Genomic DNA, 19,879 nt, shown 5'->3' on the forward strand with positions numbered 1-19,879 from the left:
AATAATAATAATAATAATAAGGTTGTTTTTTATGTATATATAAAATACATGCATAGTGGAGGGATACATGGCGGGTGTTGTAGGACAAAATAGTCCCCAAAGACACTCATATTTACTGTTTTACAAAAATCTACGTATCTCGGCAGCAGAAAACACAGGAGGAGCTCCACTGCCTGAAAACAGCCTAGACAGACATTCGTTCGTCAACAGTCAGACGTTTGTTGTTATCTCGGCAGTGAATTGTCAACACAGGCGCGTGCAGCCCGACGCTCGTACATCCCCCCACGCTTTACACCACTGAAATAGCAACCCGCCAAGGTCAGTCAGACCGCACCTGGCTCTTAAAGGGTACGGCGAGAGACACACTACTGGCTCATTACTGCACGTTACGCCCAAAACAAACACCCCCATGATTCATTAAAAGACTCAGTACATGACTTTTGAGAGTTTCTAGCCAAACAAGGCAAACTTTTCCCATCGTTACCATAGCGAAGACACCCCAACACGCCCCGATCGCTAAAATGAGGCCCTAAGGGTTAAAACCTTGAGAAAAGATCCAGTTCACATAGAAAATAAACTGAACATGCACATGAACGGGGATATTCGTCTATATTTGAGATTCATCAGGATTCTTCAACTCTACAACCAGAATCTCTTAAACCCAAATCCCTGGTTGACCTTGAGCCAGGTTTTGTAGATGTGTTTAAGCAGGGAAAGCACCAAACCGTACATGCCTCCAGCACTGGACCTGAAGATCCCTGCTGCAAATTGGGTCAGCCACATCATATGAGGTATTAAAACATTAAATAAATTCAATCTTCAAATCAGAAAAGAAAACAGAATTTACACAGCTTCCCACTTTTATTCGCTTGCTTTCACAGTCACAGTGCAGGAGGATTTCACAAGGCAGGACCTCTGGAACAGCTGGATCACTGGGAGGGCTGGTGGTCTAATAAACATCAGCTGAGACTGACTTAACATTCACAGCCAACACAGCAAACACTCTGACCACTACCTTCATAAGACATGCATAGGGAATTAATAACGTATTTATAAAGCATACACCGATCAGCCATTACATTAATATTAAGTAGGTCCCCCTTGTGCCGCCTCAACAGATCTGACCATTCGAGTCACAAGACCTTCTGAAGGTGTTTCGTGGTATCTGGACCAGGACATCTCTAATAACAATGTTATGAAGCATTACTTCCAAGTGATGCGACTTAAGGACCTATATGTTCTAATAAGTGAGAATGCTGCTTCATAACAGTGTTATAAGGCTCAGTTTAAGGCTCCTGACCTTAATGCAATGTCCTTTACTTCCATAAACATCTTATATAGTCCTGCAATCACTTGCATAAGCTGTTCCTAAATGATTTATAAATATTTTTCAATGCTTATGCATGTTGTGTTATGACATCCCAATGCACACAGCCTTCAGATATAGTTCTCAGAAGTCCTGCTGTGTAAAACACCACCCTTTCTTCTTCATTAGCGTACATACGGTCTCCGACAAAGACCTCCAGTACATACATTATCAGCTCGGCTACCGTGATTAGCATTAGCTTAAAGTCACCTCTCTGGCACATCACACAATGGCAACATATATATTAACATATATTTTTAACCATATAAAAGTTCTAATCTTCGCATACATTCATATAGAAAACTAATAAATACAGAACCGAAAATCCCCCAGATCAACATTCAGCATTGCCGTGTCCCTGTTAGTGATTCAGTGGAAAGAAAAAGGTGTAGGACAGCATTATAAACCCTCCCGAACCCCGAAAACAAGACTTCTGCTATTGCTTTTTCTTCCAGGATATTCCCTTTAAAGGCTCTCCCTTACATCCCCCCTCTCTCCCGTATAATCCAGTTCCACTTTCCCCCTCAGCTCTGTGCAAAACATCAGAAAAACGCCCCCCCCTCCAATAGTCTACAGTCGGGCCTGTTCTTTGTTTTGGTATGCCCCGGTGGGAGACGGGGTGCCGAGTACGCCTGTGCGGCAGTGGTACAGCCCGTGTACCGGCTTCAGTACAGAACAGATGTAGAGCAGCGCTTTTCAGAGGAGCTCTGCCTCGTCCTCCTCATCCTCCGAGCCAGACGGACCCTGTCGGACCTCTTCATACCATTTATTGGTCAGGGTCTTCATCTGGATCCGCCCATGCAGCAGGTCCTGAAAGAGAAAGAGAGAGAGATTGTCAATAACAAAGTGATCTAGTCATGATTCACGCTACGGGGCTACGGGGCTGATTCAGCCATTCAGAGGCTTTTCTGCTTTGCATGTCGCCGCGGAAACCAATGGGAGTGTCAATATTCACACAGTTGCCGCCCACTGCTATGTAATAGTGAGAGCAATCATCTCTATTTCATCATCAGTGGAGACAGAGTTACAGAGCAGCAGAACTGAAATTTTAACCACTAGGGGGCGTCTAGGCCAGGTTGGGTGCAGCAGAAGTGTAAGATGTTTTTGTTGGGTGTTGTTTTAAACTGTTTTAAACCAGTCAGTGAGTGAGGCAAAGCGACCGTGGCAAACAAAAACACTCTAAGACTGAACTGAAGGTCGGAACGATTGATAAATTATTGATTGATGAAAATAAAATCACTGTATCACCACATAAGACTCTGTGTGCTGATATAATCATAATCTAATATAACTCATTTAATCATAGTAGAGATGGTCAGAATAATGAGAGTAATGATGGGTAATGGTGGTAATAATAATAATAATAATAACAATGATGATGATAATGATAATAATGATAATGAGGATGATGATAATAATAATGACTATAATAATGATAATGAGGATGAGAATGAGAATAATAATGATGATAATGACGATAATGAGGATAATGATAATAATATGACTATAATAATGATAATGAGGATGATGAGAATAATAATGATGATAATGAGGATAATGAAAATAATAATGACGATAATGAGGATGATGATGATGATCATAATGATAATATTGATAATGAGGATGATAATTAGAATAATAATGATAATGACTATAATAATGATAATGAGGATGATGATAATGACGATATTGAGGATAATGAAGATAAATGTTAATGATGATATTGAGGATAATGAGGATGATGATGATGATAATGATAATGAGGATAATGAGGATAATGAGGATGATGATGATGATGATGATGATGATAATAATGATAATAATAATGGTGGCAGATAATTTGAGTGACTGACACTGCATGACACACTGTTGTCTACAAAAATGGGCAAACGCTCAGCAGCAGCAGCAGCATCTTCTAGATAACAGCAGGTCATACAGGTGTCCGTTTGAGAAATGGCGGCTCTGGATGGAACTGAGGTACACGTGACGATCTCCTCACCTCCTGCGTCAGTCTGCGGGTGAAGAAGGGGTTCAGGTACTTGGCGTCGAGCCACAGGAAGCCCTTCAGGTCCTGCCTCTGGAAAATCTGAGCTTCGTACTCCTCTTCTGTGAGTTCCGATAAGTGCTCTGACTCTATAGTGTTTCCCTGGGGGGAGAGAGAGAAAGAGAGAGAGAGTGAGTGAGATAGATGGCTAGATATAGAGATCCTCGTCCAACTTCTCTTGAGTTGTTTTTGAGAAGCTTACAGAACATCAAATGCCTCAATGCGCTGAACTGCAGTCGCTTCCTTCATCCGCCGCAGGAAGAATAACGCCGTAATTACTGAGCGTTAAAAATCGAAATCTCGCCACTCAATTACTCAACAACTTTCCACATGACTGAGCAGATCCAGCTCGGCTAAACAGGGCCTAACAAGACTGATGAGTGTGTTGCATCACGCCGAAATGCGTCAGCGCGCTTATCTCAAACCCGCTCACTGCCTCTTTTAGCAAAGAGGGTGGCACACGGTCTCGAAGGAAAGGGAAAGAGGAAGCGGTGTGGGTGAGGGGGAGACCCCATGCTCTTCTGCAGCTACACACAGGACCTGACGCAAGCTGCGGAAACAATCCCGAGGAGTCTCGATCAAAGAGACGCGGAACAAGAAGACCAGACTGACAGCCAGAGGAGGAGTGTGGGGGGGGGGAAGAGGCGAGCAAAGGTTCTTCTGAAAGTTATTAAAAGGATAGAACTGAAGCATGGCATGAGGAAAGGAGGGATTACGTAGGGCTTAGTCTCAGCCTGAAGGACTCGGTCAGTAGGAGAAGCAGATACCAGCTCTTGGACACCATAAGGGGTTTGGTGAGGAGGCTGAATTCAACAGTTGCTTGAATAAAAAAAATATGTAATGTTATGTAAGGGTCTCTTTACACCTGGCATTAACATGCATTTTGGATCCGGATAGTATCTGGATCTACTTTGATTCTATTTCGGATCTGTTCACACTTATCATTAAAATGCGTCTCCATTCTGACCAGATCAGATCTGATTTCCCTCTCCCGCCTAAAAAGCCACACCAACACGTCCATCACTTCCCTTTAACTTCCTGTAAACAACGGTTCCTCGCTCCTGGAGCCTGTGAAGAGTTCGATCGGTGAAAAGATCGGTGGAGGTTCTGGGGGCCCAGGGTGCATCGAAATCTGCTCACTCAAACCACATTCGGAGGCGGCCAGAGACGCATTTAACACAAATGTGAACAGAACAAGCTTAACGTGTTCAGACACGGTTAGCTGAATGTAAATACAGCACATGGACAAAAGTATTGGGACACCTGCTTATTCATTGTCTTATTTTGCTGGGAGAAGATCAACCACAGCTGGCAGTCTTATAGTGTGTTCTTCTGCGGTGTAAATAGCCCTTCACGTTTTGGTTCCACAAAACTCTTCAAGGTGTTCTGAAGCCAGACCAGCTTGGTGAGAAATCGTCAGTCAGTCAGGAAGCCGAATAGAAATGATGTACATGCTGGTAAAACCGGATCTCAGCTGTTCACACTGATCACGCATTTAAGTGAAAAGTGCAAACGAAATCAAGCGTGCGCAGTCTGATTTTCTTAGATCAGAGTAAGGTATAGAAAGAGACCTCTTATTTTGTGAGTTTGGGCCGGTTGCAAAGTAGAACTCTGATTACTGCCCGACTCGTGTAGACTTTTCCATTATCTGATCTCTCAAGTGCATGTAAACACCTTGATTGGATTGTGCACCTATCAAATGCATGTAAACACACTCATTGTGTAGGAACTCAGAGGATGAACCATCAACACTGGGTTATTATGTGTGGGATGGGGATGGGGATGGGGGGGATGAACAACCCAAAAGAAAGGCTATCCATGAGGGACAGATGTGGCGTACGTTTGCCACAGTTTTGGCAATCAACTCCCCCTAAACATGAGGTGACCATCAAGGCTGGCCAAGCGAGTGAAATGGCTTCCTGCCCTTCCTGCTAAAGTAGGCGGTTAATGGCAGCAGCAGATGTTTCAAAGCAGAGGTGTGATCCTAAGTCACATGACTTTGACTCAACAGACTTTGCGAAACGCAACTTGACTGTCACCTAAACGCCAATGACTCTGGCTGTTGGAATCCTCCTGCATTGCTCAGTTTTGCTCAGATTCAGGCTGACGGACAGCATGGTGAGCACAGTCATCCAGCAATAAAAATGACTGAACTTCTGAGAAAGAAAGAAATCTCTTACGTGAGGGCAAAGGAATGGAATTCAAGGCAGGTGATAAATGTGCTTGTTGTTGCAGTTTCATTCTGTGACTGTGTTTTGGTGTCCACCCTCCTTCTATATTCCCTCACAATACCTCAGTCTGTGAGAATACTTTTCGTCCTTGGAATAGTCAGTTCTAGCTGGTAGTGTGTTTTACTCTGAAATAATAATATTTATAATGAATTAAAGTCATGGAGAATCAGCTAGCATTGCGAAACCCCCGTCATGCTCTGTGGGCCCCTCAAGCATTCACTCATTTTTGGTCATGGGTGCAAATGCAAATGCAAAAATGCTAATATTCCAATGGAGAACTTGTTAGACCTAGACTTTGAGATCAGACCACAAAACTGGGTCAAAAAGAAGAAAACAACCAACCAGTACAAATATATATTAATAAATAAATCTATAATATATCTACAAGTGCATCTACTATTTTACTAGTATGTTAGCGCTCAGCTAAGCTCAGTGGTCATTCTAGACAGACTTAAATATTCAAAATATAGTCTTTCGGTCAAGAGTCCTGGCACAGAGGTGCCACCACTGTTTTCCATAAACTGTCAAACTGGCAGCAAGACTCCAGCCAGTATTCTGAGGTCAGTGACTTACTTAGAACTTCCAGAACGTCCCACTTCCAAACTGGTCTCACCTACTGGAAATCCTACCGTGATTGGTCAGTCAGGACGCTGTCAGTTTCTAACTGTGCTGGCCAGCACATCTGAGACATTATGCATTTTCAGTTCTACCAGTGAAGTCCCAACCAATGGGAGAGCTCACCTGGCTGTATCTACTTCGATACACTAAAAAAGGTCCTGATATGATCACTGCTACCAACCAAATGTTCTAATAGGTACTAGTACTATACTTCTATCAAAATGTATTTATTAATTTTTATTTTTATTAATTAATTAAAAGCAGCCTGAAACAGAAAGCCACTCCAATTGATTCGATTTTTCTTCCAGCCCCTTACCATCTTCTCTGTCTTGCTGAGGTTGACGTCCTTCTTGTTCTTGCGTCGGGATTGGCTCTCCTCAATGTCCATGATGCGGATGAGGGGCATGGTCCCACCTCCTAGGAGCAGGATGGTGAAGAGGACGATGACGATAGTGGTGGTGCCGATCAGCTGCCGCTTCTCGATGGGCTCCAGACCCAGGTGAAGGCTGAGGGCGTAGGGGATAGCACCCCGCAATCCTGGAAAAGGTAGAAGAACAGAGAAGAGTGAAGAGTAGGCAGGACTTGATGTGGTGCCACCGAGCCAAGCATCCAGAACAATGTAATCAATGGGGTTAAACACCATTCAGTGTATATATGACTAATTACAATGAACTAATGCCACTGCATGGAAGCAGGCGATCAATAAAATAGATCCGGTAAAAAACGCTGGAGGTCAAAATCAATTTCTGAATGAACCCGGACCAGCTTCATTCGAACCAAACAAATCAAAGATGCCTTTTGATCCACTGTGAGAAACATGACATCAAATGCAGTCTTGATTTTTAGGTTTTTAAACTTAAACAGGATGTTCTTACCACTGAACCACATGATGAACATCATTTTGGGGGTGATCTTGTGGTCCCGGAAGAAGTTGAGTAAAAAGGACAGGGGGAAGATGTTCACAGCACGGCCAAGAAGCACCAGAACCTGCGGATAAAAGAATGCTGCAATTGGTGTGGTCTAGTGGTGCGGTGTACCAACTGATTGGGGTACCTCAAGGCTCCATTCAAGGACCTCTGTAATTGTGTCTATTTTCGTCTGAGGATCAAATAAAAGATTCTATTCAGCCGTGTTTAATTGTACTGCACTTTCTAAACCTCAGGTGCAGGTGCAGCCAAAATCCGAATAAGCGATCCGAGTCACTTACGATGCACCAGATGACGAAGGAGAGCTCGAACTTGTGAGGGAAACTGAAGATGGAGAGGCCCAGGAAAGCAAACACACACGTTTCTGTGGAAAAGATCATGGAAGAGAGTCTTTGTAACTTCACATACAAAGCAGGGAAAGTAAAAGAGTACTTTCTTAAGAACATTAGATTTCTAATGAAAAGACATGAGCCAGAGGCTTCATATCAAATATCTGTGAAGGAAGTAAAGGACAATTCTTAAGTGTGTTTTGTTTTCTTAAGTGTGTTTTGTTTGTGCTGCTAAAAAGAATGCTGTTAATGCTCTTATCGGCTGACACCCATCTGATCTGATCCAATATTTGTTTCTATAACTAATACAGCCCACAACTTAGGTAATAAACTAAAAACTATATATATATATTTAAAAAAACTAATAAACAGTAGTAAAATCACTATTTTTAGTAGTTTCTAAAATTTACACCAAACTCAAAATTTTTATGAGTTATGGATGATTTACTTTGTTTGGAGCAACGTTTTAAACGTCTGTTAAAAGTTTAAAAATACAGGAGATATATATATATATATATATATTTCTGGGGCATTTCTGTTGTTCAGTTAGTCTAATGAACACGTTAAAGAACCCATCCCACAACCCACTCAAACACAAAAGTGAAAAATAATCATGTAATCTATTCAGATTCTGATAAATGATGAGGGTGAGGGTCAAACTCCAAAAGAGACCCAAAAAAATTGGGGAAAAAAGAGGAAAAGCAACTAAGCATGTGCCCATCTAAGGCCAACTGCACCTTAACCCCAACAGTCTAAATAAAATATGAATAAATAAAAGAAATGTTAAAAGTGTTGAAAGTTGAGATTTTTGCTAATGTACAGAATAAAAGTCTAAGAAATTTCGCTTTAGGTGAAAAATGAGTGAATTATCATTGACACTGAAGGCCTATAGCAGACGTTCTTCACCAGAGCGACTCACAAAAGAGCTTGACTGTTCACTCAGAAAATACCCTTAGCTAGTTTGTATTGCTTAGGACCCAAAAGATTTCTCAAAGCTTGGATACTACCAAACACAGAAGTATGGAGTCAGTAAGGAGACCACAATCCTCAACATACACCACTAATTATCATAATTAAAGCATGGGGCTGAACATTTTGCTGACACTAAATATTGATCAAATGAATATAAAGTGTGCTAAAGATGAAGTTTATGGAGAGAAATGTCTTTTTTAACTACTTCTGGGTGGTTAAACATGCACCAGGTCAATCTGGGGGATGGGAACAGTGTCAATGTTCTGTATAGTTGAACATATCAGGAGGGTTAAGGGCTCTTTCACACCTGAAGTCCAAGTTCTTGTTATAGTGAAAACATCTGATCTGGTTAGTTTTGGTTTCACATTGCAGTAAAGAGCTCTGCACGACATTCCCACATCCTGTCCCCAGGTCCCATAAACCTGGAGCTCTAAAACATCAACTAAACCTTAAACCTGGAGCTCTAAAACATCTACTAAACCTTAAACCTGGAGCTCTAAAACATCTATTAAACCTTAAACCTGGAGCTCTAAAACACAAATACTAACCCTTAAACCTGGAGCTTTAAAACATCTACTAAACCATAAACCTGGAGCTCTAAAACACAAATACTAACCCTTAAACCTGGAGCTTTAAAACATCTATTAAACCTTAAACCTGGAGCTCTAAAACATCTACTAAACCATAAACCTGGAGCTCTAAAACATCTATTAAACCTTAAACCCGGAGCTCTAAAACACACATACTAGCCCTTAAACCTGGAGCTCTAAAACATCTACTAAACCTTAAACCCGGAGCTCTAAAACATCTACTAAACCTTAAACCCGGAATTCTAAAACATCTAGTAAACCTCAAACATGGAGCTCTAAAACACACATACTATTGCTTTAATTTCGCTAAAACCAGCAGCACCAACGTCAAGCTCAGAACTCAAGACTATGGTTCGAATTGACAGAGTGAACGAGCTCGTCCTGCAGCAGTTCGGTCATCTCTGACGGATCTAATCGTCCAAATGTTCCCCTGACGCTTCTTCTTCTATTGTTTAATGGGTAACGATACCCTGCCTCAACTTCCTGTAATTGGACCAAACTGTCCAAAATCAACTCAACCAATGATCTGATCAATGATCTGACCCGACCATGGTCCGAGAAGCCTGCTATTTTTGGTTTGGACCACACTGACCAGGATGAAGGTCCAGTCCAAAAAAGGTACCTGAAGGTGTGTTTGTGCTACAGAGTGAGCTGGACTAACCACACATGAAGGCGACTGTCCGGAGGGTCTGCTGCATGAGGATCTGGGTGACTGGAGACAGATTGTGATGAGTGTAGTGGGACATCACTATACCAGAGAACAGGATGGCCATGATTCCTAAAATGTAAGAGAAACAGATTCAGATGTGTTGTATTTTCTGTTTATATGCCCACAATATAGTTCTTCTGCCCATTAAGTCCATAATGTTATTATACAAATAAAAAAACTCATCAGATCAGTGCAAATTACTGGACATTAAGGCCTTTCAAAACCACAGGACTATAATTAAAAAGTAAGTGTGAACCAATGTAGTTTAGGAAAGTCAGGCTGATGTGAAATCCAACTGTAAAAGCATTCACACACACGGGTGGGGCCTGTGTAGCACAGAAGACGAGAATCCTTCCTATTACTAGATCATGAAGAAGCAAAGTCCAGCCTGCAAGTCCCCATATGGCCTGTAGGTGGCATTAGAACGCGTCTATTTCTAAGAAACTGCGGATCTGAGGTGGAGAACTGAGTTCAGCTCACAGCTCCAAAACACATCTACTAAACTTTTATTCTAAAGCTTTAAAACATCTATTAAACCTCAAACCTAAAGCTTTAAAACACATCTCCTAAACCTAACCCTGGAGCTCTAAAACATCTATTAAACCTTAAACCTAAAGCTGAAAAACACATCTACTAAATCTTTAACCTGGAGCTCTAAAACATGTATTAAACCTAAACCTGGAGCTCTAAAACATCTATTAAACCTTAAACCTAAAGCTGAAAAACACATCTACTAAATCTTTAACCTGGAGCTCTAAAACATGTATTAAACCTTAAACCTGGAGCTCTACAACATCTAATAAACCTTGAACCTGGAGCTCTAAAACATCTATTAAACCTTGAACCCGGAGCTCTAAAACATCTATGAAACCTTAAACCTGGAGCTCTAAAACATCTAATAAACCTTGAACCTGGAGCTCTAAAACATCTATTAAACCTTGAACCCAGAGCTCTAAAACATCTATTAAACCTTAAACCTGGAGCTCTAAAACATCTATTAAACCTCAAACCCAAAGCTCTAAAACATATACTAAACATTAAACCTGGAGCTCTAAAACATCTACTAAACCTTAAACACAGATCTCTAAAACATCTACTAAACCTTAAATCTGGATCTCTTAAGCATCTACTAAACCTTAAACCCGGATCTCTAAAACATCTACTAAACCTTAAATCTGGATCTCTTAAGCATCTACTAAACCTTAAACCTGGATCTCTAAAACATCTATTAAACCTTAAACCTAAAGCTCTGAAACATCTATTAGACCTCAAGACTAAAGCTCTAAAACACACCTACTAAATCTCAAACCCAGAGTTTTAAAACATCTATTAAACCTGAAACTCTGAAACATCCATTAAACCTTTAACCCAGAGCTCTAAAACATCTAATAAACCTTGAACCTGGACCTCTAAAACATCTATTAAACCTCAAACCCAAAGCTCTAAAACATCTACTAAACATTAAACCTGGAGCTCTAAAACATCTACTAAACCTTAAACCTGGATCTCTAAAACATCTACTAAACCTTAAATCTGGATCTCTTAAGCATTTACTAACCCTTAAACTTGGATCTCTAAAACATCTATTAAACCTCAAACCTAAAGCTCTGAAACATCTATTAGACCTTAAACCTGGATCTCTAAAACATCTACTAAACCTTAAATCTGGATCTCTTAAGCATCTACTAAACCTTAAACCTGGATCTCTAAAACATCTATTAAACCTCAAACCTAAAGCTCTGAAACATCTATTAGACCTCAAGACTAAAGCTCTAAAACACACCTACTAAATCTCAAACCCAGAGTTTTAAAACATCTATTACACCTGAAGCTCTGAAACATCCATTAAACCTTTAACCCAGAGCTCTAAAACATCTATTAAACCTCAAACCTAAAGCTCCAAAACACACCTACTAAATCTTAAACCTGGAGCTCTATAACATCTACTAAACCTCAAACCTGGAGCACTAAAAAAATCGACTCTCTTTGCCATAAGGAGACAATGCAGTAACGACTCACTCCTCACTCTTCTCACTCTTCGCGAGGCTTTTCTGATCTTATCAGTGAGAACTGTGACGTCTCCTTTCAGTTATTCTAATAACCCTCAACCCAAAGACCCCGTCTTTAAGCCCCCTTTCAGTGTTTGGGTGCGATGAACAGGACGGCACACACAACAACAGAGAAGTCAGCCTCCAGCTGAAAGGAATTTTCCTTCCTTCCTTCCCTCCAGCCGGACCACGGATGAGGAAGATCACTTTACAAGTTGAGCGTGGTGACTGCGGTGGTGTGGTTCCAGTGAAGCCACACCCTTGTTTCTGTTCTCCAGTCGGCTGCCTGCGACACACTGGGGCATTGTGTGAGGAAGAATGCAGCTCTGGGGCCTGAAACAGAAAACTCACCGGAGAGTTTGATCCCTTCCGACAGACCATATGGCAGATAGGCGAAGATGATCATCATGCCAAATTCCAGAGACGGGGTCTTCCTCAGGTCAAAATGCTTCAGGCACTACGCAGACTCGGTTAAGGCCGAACAAACGGACCATACAGTCCCCCCACACATAACGTGGTATAAGTTCTGCTGGGAGGAAACTCCCAAAATCAGATTAACAAAGTTTATAAAAGTGAACACAGATGCAAAAGTGCCCAGCCAACTGTTTTCGTCATCTAATGGCCCTCCAACACTAAGCACATCATCGAATCACACTGAATTCGTCCTACTTCAGCTCCAGCTCTAGCTTCCATACCAGCTGCTGGCTCCCCAGAGTCCAGACCTCAACACCACTAAAAAAGGCTTTAAGATGACATGAATAGTGAGAGTCATCTTTAAAAATGTGCTCCATCAGAGAGTGCTACTCACTTTTACTCCACTGCAGTAAATACAAATCACGCTTTCAGCGCCCCCTCATGGACAGCTGTACACAAGCATTTCTGGACAAGCTGAGATCTGAGCTCCAGAAGCTTGATCTGAAGGTAGAGAAGCATGTGGACTGAGGCGGTAGAGGATTTTACACTGATAGCGTTCCGGCCTGGAGTGGGAGACGATCAATCAGCCCTTTATTGAGACGAACACTACAGATTATCCATGAGTTTTGTGTCCGATTTTTCCAGGGATTTTAAATAACAATATTTCATGATTAAATAATAATAATAATAATCTGATCTTCAGTCTCCAGTATTTTAGGAGCCTGGTCTTGTGTGACTGAAAATAACTGCCCGGCGGCCGAGTGACCAGACTTGCCTTTCAATTAGAGTCAAAAAGCCCTGCTGTTGTCACAAATATCGGCACAGTAAGAACACTTCTCAACCAATCAGACTGTTCTTCGGCTCATTTTTAATTATTTAAATTCTATTATTATTATTATTATTATTATCTTTACTATTATCATTATCTGCAGCTGAAATCTACAGCCCCACACGCTTAGCAGAAGGATACAATGGCAGATATGAGGCCCGTCAGCGTGCCCAGAGCAGCAGATCCAAAAAACATTTTCAGGAAGTAACCCAACGCCTGCAGGAAGGTTTCCCAGCCGGTTACCGTGGAGACGTCTGAGCCAGCAAAGCCCTCTGCCGTGCTGAGGATAGAGAAACAGAGGTCGGTGAAATCGAAGAAGAGCTGCAGTATAGACGCTTATAGAGTATGGAGAATACTGAGGCCACATCCAACCAGAACCATGCAAACAAAGAAAGGAAGCTCTCGCAGGTCTCTGGGGGGCGCTAGCGCTGTGTTTCAGAGGATAGCAGTTTTAGCCCTGCCCTGCTCGGAGCATATGGGCATATGCTGGCCTGGCAGAGTCCTCCACTTCCTCCATGTGTTCGCAGATACATGTCTCAATTATTTAGCTGTGTTTTCCCCTCACAGTCAGAAAGCCAACCCCCCATCCGACACTGATCACAAAGACAAAGACAGCAGGCCACAATAATCAGATAAAAAATGAAATGAAATTTAAACATATTTATACTTCAGAAACAGAACGTCACTGAAACACCTCCTACTGAAGTCTTTGCCAGATTTACTTCATGTCAAATAGTAAAAACAACAATAATGGAGAAGGTTTTTAAAAATGTGACAGTAACATATTCATAAATTAACACAATAATATAAATATACTCAGAATTCATGAATTACAGAGAGTGACGTGTATAAAGGAAGATTATACAGCGGGACATGCTTATGATTGGCGGTGGTGGTGATGGTGATGATGGTAGTGATGATAGTGGTGGTAGTGGTGGTGGTGATGATGATGGTGGTGATGGTGGTGATGGTAGTGGTGATGATGGTAGTGATGGTGGTGGTGGTGACGATGGTGGGGATGATGGTAGTGATGGTGGTGGTGATGGTAGTGGTAAAAAGGTAAAGGTAAAGGTGCACGTATTTGTCACTGTGAAATGTGTCCTCCGCATTTAACCCATCTGGTAGTGAACACACACTCACACACACACATGTGTTAGGGGCAGTGAGTACACACACACACCCAGAGCGGTGGGCAGCCAACTCCAGCGCCCGGGGAGCAGAGAGGGTAAAGGGCCTTGCTCAAGCGCCCAACAGTGGCAGCTTGCCGAGCCCGGGAATCGAACCCACAACCCTGTTATCGATATCCCGGCGCTCTAACCGCTGAGCCACCACTGCCCTGGTGATGATGGTAGTGGTGATGATGGTAGTGATGGTGGTGATGGTGGTATTGGTGATGGTGATGATGGTGGTATTGGTGATGGCGGTGATGGTGATGATGGTGATGATGGTGGTAATGGTATTACAGAGGTGGGTCAGGGTAGTGTTAGGAGTCCTGCCCAAGCACCAATAAGAGTCCTTGGGCAGGACTCCTAACACTACACTGACCCACCCCTGTAATACCAGTAACCTTGTAAGTCGCTCTGGATAAGAGCGTCTGCTAAATGCCATAAAATGCAAAATGCAAAAAATGGTGATGGTGATGATGGTAGTGATGGTGGTGATGATGGTGGCGGTGATGGTGGCGGTGATGGTGGCGGTGATGGTGGCGGTGATGGTGGCGGTGATGGTGGTGGTGGTATTGATGGTGGTGATGATGGCAGTGATGGTGGCGGTGATGGTGGTGATGATGGTGGTGATGGTGATGATGGTGGTGATGATAATGGAGTGTGTGCCTGTTTGTCTATGTTAAAAGTCTTACACTTTGCCTCAGTGACTAACAGTGAAGAGTGGTTATAACACAGGAGAGAGGAGAGGAGGAGAGAGAACATCAGAGATGAGAGGAGAGAGAGGAGAGAGACGAATTAAGAAAAGAAGAAGAGAGAAGAAAAAACGGGAGAAGAGAGAAGAAACGAGAACAGAGAAGAGGAGAAAAGAGAAGAAATGAGAAGAGTAAATAGAAGAGGAGAGAAGAGGAGAAGAGAAGAAGAAAGAGGAATGAGAAGAGTGAAGAGAAAAGAGGAGAAGAGAAGAAAAGAGGCGAAGAGAGAAGAAACGAGAACAGAGAAGAGGAGAAAAGAGGAGAAGAGAAAAGAGAAGAAATGAGAAGAGTAAATAGAAGAGGAGAGAAGAGGAGAAGAGAGGAGAAGAGAAATCAGGAGAATGAAAGGAGAAGAGATGAGAAGAGGATAAAGGGGAGAGGAGATGAGAGGAGAGAAACGACTGACTCATGCTAAACTTGTTTATCCAGCAGTGACATCATCCACCTGTTATTTGACACACTGTAACTCTACTCACACACACTCACACACTCACACACTCACACACTCACACACTCACACACTCGGTTTTCGGCTTCATATTCTCAGGTGTCTGGACTGTCCGGCTGCATAACAGGACTAATCACTATCTAGAACTTGGACATGGTTAAGAGGTTTAGCACATACAGGTTAATGTACATCTAAGAGCATCAGCCTTAATCTACCCTTCATTCTATTCTGCAGATCCTCATATGAGAACAGAATACCCTTCTACACGGTTCTACTCTACTCTAAAAGTGGGATCAGGAGCCTCGGCACAGGTTCCTCCGTCAGAACCGCACACAGTAAAGCCTGCGGCTGCCAGCTAAAGGGAAAACCGATCAGATTATAAACATATATATAGTCCTCATCTGGCCAGAGTAGCTAAGCAAGCTCAGGATTGGTCAGGCCACCTCACTCCAAATCCATATCCCTAATGCCGCCTCCCTGCCCTTGCTGACCGGCCCACGGCTGGAAGCATCCAGAAGGCAGAGAGCGGCTATTTCTGGGAGTAATTCCTTCAGAACGTCAAACTAGGCCAGGGTTATTACACACTACGTGTCCAAAAGTTTGTGGACACCCCTTCGAATGACTGCATTCAGCTACCTTATGTCGCACCTTTTCATTGCTGACATGCATGTGCAAATGCACACAAACACACTCACACAGCTTGTCTAGTCCCTGTAGAGAAAAAAGTACTGCCAATAGAATAGGACTACCTGGAGCAGATAAACAAAATGACCCTATTGGCAGCATGCTGTCTAATGCCAGGTGTGGGCTAGAGGGGGGTATAAAGCCCCCCAGCATTGAGCTGTGGAGCAGTGGAAGAACTGTGGTGGAGCTTCATCCAGTACTTCTGGGATGAGTTGGGGATGTCAAATCCTCACAGCAATGCGAAGCAAAGAGACAGTTACTCCAACAAAAGCAGGTTCAAGTGTTTTCAATACCCTTGATTTCAGAAGAAACATTGAATGAGCAGGTGTCCAAATACTTTTTTCAATATAAAGTAAACAGGTAAGGCTAAAAATCTGAACCAAAGAACCAAACTGTGATGTTTTAGACAAATTGGTCAGAACATCTCCAGGTGAGTGGCCCTGAAGTCGACGCTGGTGATTTCACCAAGCAGGAATAGGAGTGGAAGTGGACGAGACTAAAAGTCAAGATCAAAAAAGATCAAAGTGCAGCATTACATTGGGTCATGTTAGAGCTAACGTTAAAAAGGAAGTTGTAGCAATACTTCCTTTCCCTTTTCCACACTCACAGGCTCGGTTTCACCAGCTTTTATTTTAAGCAGAGGCTTGAGTCACCACTCAGGCATGCATCACCCATGTTACACAAGCGTCCACTCGCGCTAAAAGAGAAGAAAGGGACAGTTAGTAGTGGACTTCAATGGACTTCAACGTCCTCATTCTCAGCTATGCTACCCTCATAGCTGATTTAGCACACTTTGCAAAGCAGAAGTCTAAAAATTGGTGCGAGCAGTTCAATACAGTATATGGACAAAAGTATTGGGACATCTACACATTACACCTACAGGAGCTTCCATGGCATCCCGTTTTAAACCCATAGGCATTATTAATATGGAGCTGGTCCCCCTTTGCTCTAAGCTCTACCAGCAGCAGCAGGTCTGGAGCTCTGCTGCAGTTACTGAGTCAGTTGGAGGCTTTTCTGCACTCTGCTCTGAGCTCAGCACTCGGCCCTGACCCCGCTCTGTAACTTTACGTGGTCTGACAGACACTCGGTGGCTGAGCTGCTCTCTGTGAGCTGTTCCTCCTAAACTCTTCCACTGTTCAATAATAACACCACTCACAGCTGATGGAGGAAGATCTAGGAGGGGAGGTCTAAATTTTACCAGCTGACTTCTCACTGATTAATATTTATAGGCCTCCAGGGCCCTACTCTGAATTTTTAAAATTCAGTAATTTTTCTGCAGACTTGGCAGTGTGCAGTGACAAAGTTATAATAGTAGGAGATTTTAATATTCACTTTGAAAAAGCAGACGATCCATTAACAAAGGCGTTTGTATCAATTTTAGATTCTGTTGGCATTATACAAAACCTAACTGGACCCACACATTACTGTAATCATACCCTAGATTTAGTCCTGACCCTGGGTGTTAGCATTGATCAGCTAAATATTCTACCTCAGAGCTCAGTAATATCAGACCATTATCTAATCTCCTTTGAGCTACATCTAAGGCAAAATGTAAATTCTTTTCCCCAACACTGCCTAAAACGCACAATAACACCAATGACAGCTGTACAGTTTACTAAAAATCTCCCACCCCTATCGACCTTAGCTTACACTCCGTCAGACCAAACGGAGCTCGTCAAATTAACAAACGATCTAGAGAATACCCTCCGATCAACCTTAGACAAAGTAGCACCGTTCAAAAATAAAATGATGAGGCAAAAAAGGCTCGCACCGTGGTACAGTGATCAAATTCGTACCTTAAAACAAACGTGCGGAAACTAGAGCGTAAATGGCGGACGACCAAACTAGAGGTGTTCCACTCTGCGTGGAAGGACGGCCTTAGTCAATATAGAAAGGCACTCATTAAAGCTCGCTCAGCGTATCTGGCCTCGCTGATCGAGAAAAACAAAAACAATCCCAGAGTTCTTTTTAATGAGATCTCTAAACTTACTAAAAGCCAGGCAGATACTCAACCCCAGATCCCAACATCTTTAACTAGTCATGTTTTTATGGACTATTTTAATAATAAAATAGAAAATATTAGACAACAAATCCAACCCTGCTTATTAAATCAAACATGGCCGTCACCCGATGTAGTTGCCTTAGAACAAAACTTAGTTGTAGAACAAAGGCTGGAAGCCTTCTACCCACTTCCACAGCCTGAACTAGAAAAAATTATATCCTCAGCTAATTGTACAACATGTACACTCGACCCGATTCCCTCTAAATTGCTAAAAGAAATTCTCCCAATTATAATCAGACCTCTTTTAACAATTGTAAATTCATCCCTTAGCCTTGGGCATGTACCCCAAACCCTTAAAATAGCAGTTATAAAACCTTTAATCAAAAAACCAAATCTTGATCCTAGCGTATTATCTAATTATAGACCCATCTCAAACTTAACATTCGTATCTAAGATATTAGAAAAAGCTGTGGCCCAACAACTCTGCTTATACCTGAGTAAAAATGACATATGAGAAATTCCAGTCTGGATTTAGACTCAATCACAGCACAGAGACAGCCCTAGTGAAGATTACGAATGATCTCCTTCTTGCCTCTGATCAAGGCTACGTATCTTTATTAGTCCTACTAGACCTTAGTGCAGCCTTTGATACAATAGATCATTCTATATTACAAGAAAGATTAGAGAAAATGGTTGGAATCACAGGGACAGCCCTATCATGGTTCCAATCATATCTAACGGGACGCTTCCAATTTGTAAAGATAAATGATTTATCTTCAAACTACGCAGAAGTAAGATATGGAGTTCCGCAAGGCTCAATTTTAGGACCACTATTATTTACATTATACATGTTACCACTGGGCTCAGTTATAAGCAGACATGGCGTTAATTTCCACTTCTATGCAGATGACACACAGCTCTATATATCAGCCAAACCTGACGATAAATTTAGATTACAGAAAATGGAGGACTGTGTAAAGGATATAAAACTCTGGATGTCACATAACTTCCTTCTCCTTAACAGTGACAAAACCGAAGTTCTCCTTTTAGGTCCAAAAGACTCTAGAAATAAACTATCAGACTTAATGCTAGACTTGGCTGATTCTCCCATCATTCCTGGTTTAGCAGCTAAAAATCTTGGCGTCACATTCGACTCAGATTTATCATTTGAGCAACATATAGCTAATATTAGTAGAACAGCCTTTATGCAGCTTAGGAACATCTCCAAACTAAGAAACTCCTTATCACTACAAGACGCAGAAAAGCTAGTACATGCTTTTATTACCTCAAGGCTAGATTACTGTAATGCACTACTGTCAGGTTGTTCCAGCAGGAACCTCAATAAACTTCAGCTGGTGCAAAATGCTGCAGCCAGGGTCCTTACTAAAACTAGAAAATTTGACCATATCAGTCCAGTTCTATCAGCACTTCATTGGCTCCCAGTTAAATTCCGTATTGAATACAAAATTCTTTTATTAACATATAAAGCCCTACATGGCCTCGCTCCTGAGTACCTGCAGGATCTTATAGTATATTACGAACCATCAAGACTACTTAGATCTCAGGGTGCTGGCCTCTTACGCGTTCCCAAAATTCAGAAAACCTCAGCAGGGGGAAGAGCCTTTTCCTATAAAGCCCCCCAGCTCTGGAATAACCTTCCAGATAATGTTCGGGACTCAGACACAGTCTCAATCTTTAAATCTAAGCTGAAAACTTATATGTTTAGTTTAGCTTTTGGTAATTAATGTTTC

General features: G+C 42.1%; 1 protein-coding gene across 1 annotated transcript in view; it reads right to left on the reverse strand.

Moving 5' to 3' along the window:
- Positions 1-842: 842 nt before the first annotated feature.
- slc9a8 (solute carrier family 9 member 8) overlaps positions 843-19,879 on the reverse strand; it is a 51,848-nt gene continuing 32,811 nt past the window's right edge. The window contains exons 9-16 of the mRNA XM_072697209.1: positions 13,218-13,356; positions 12,185-12,290; positions 9,738-9,854; positions 7,467-7,549; positions 7,135-7,246; positions 6,576-6,796; positions 3,366-3,512; positions 843-2,176 (exon numbers count right to left, since the gene is read on the reverse strand). Coding sequence (XP_072553310.1) covers positions 2,063-2,176; positions 3,366-3,512; positions 6,576-6,796; positions 7,135-7,246; positions 7,467-7,549; positions 9,738-9,854; positions 12,185-12,290; positions 13,218-13,356 — 1,039 coding nt within the window. The 3' untranslated portion in view covers positions 843-2,062. The remainder of the gene's footprint in view (positions 2,177-3,365; positions 3,513-6,575; positions 6,797-7,134; positions 7,247-7,466; positions 7,550-9,737; positions 9,855-12,184; positions 12,291-13,217; positions 13,357-19,879) is intronic.

The sequence above is a fragment of the Salminus brasiliensis genome, chromosome 14 (genome assembly GCF_030463535.1).
Source record: "Salminus brasiliensis chromosome 14, fSalBra1.hap2, whole genome shotgun sequence".
NCBI classification, from domain to species: Eukaryota; Metazoa; Chordata; class Actinopteri; order Characiformes; family Bryconidae; genus Salminus; species Salminus brasiliensis.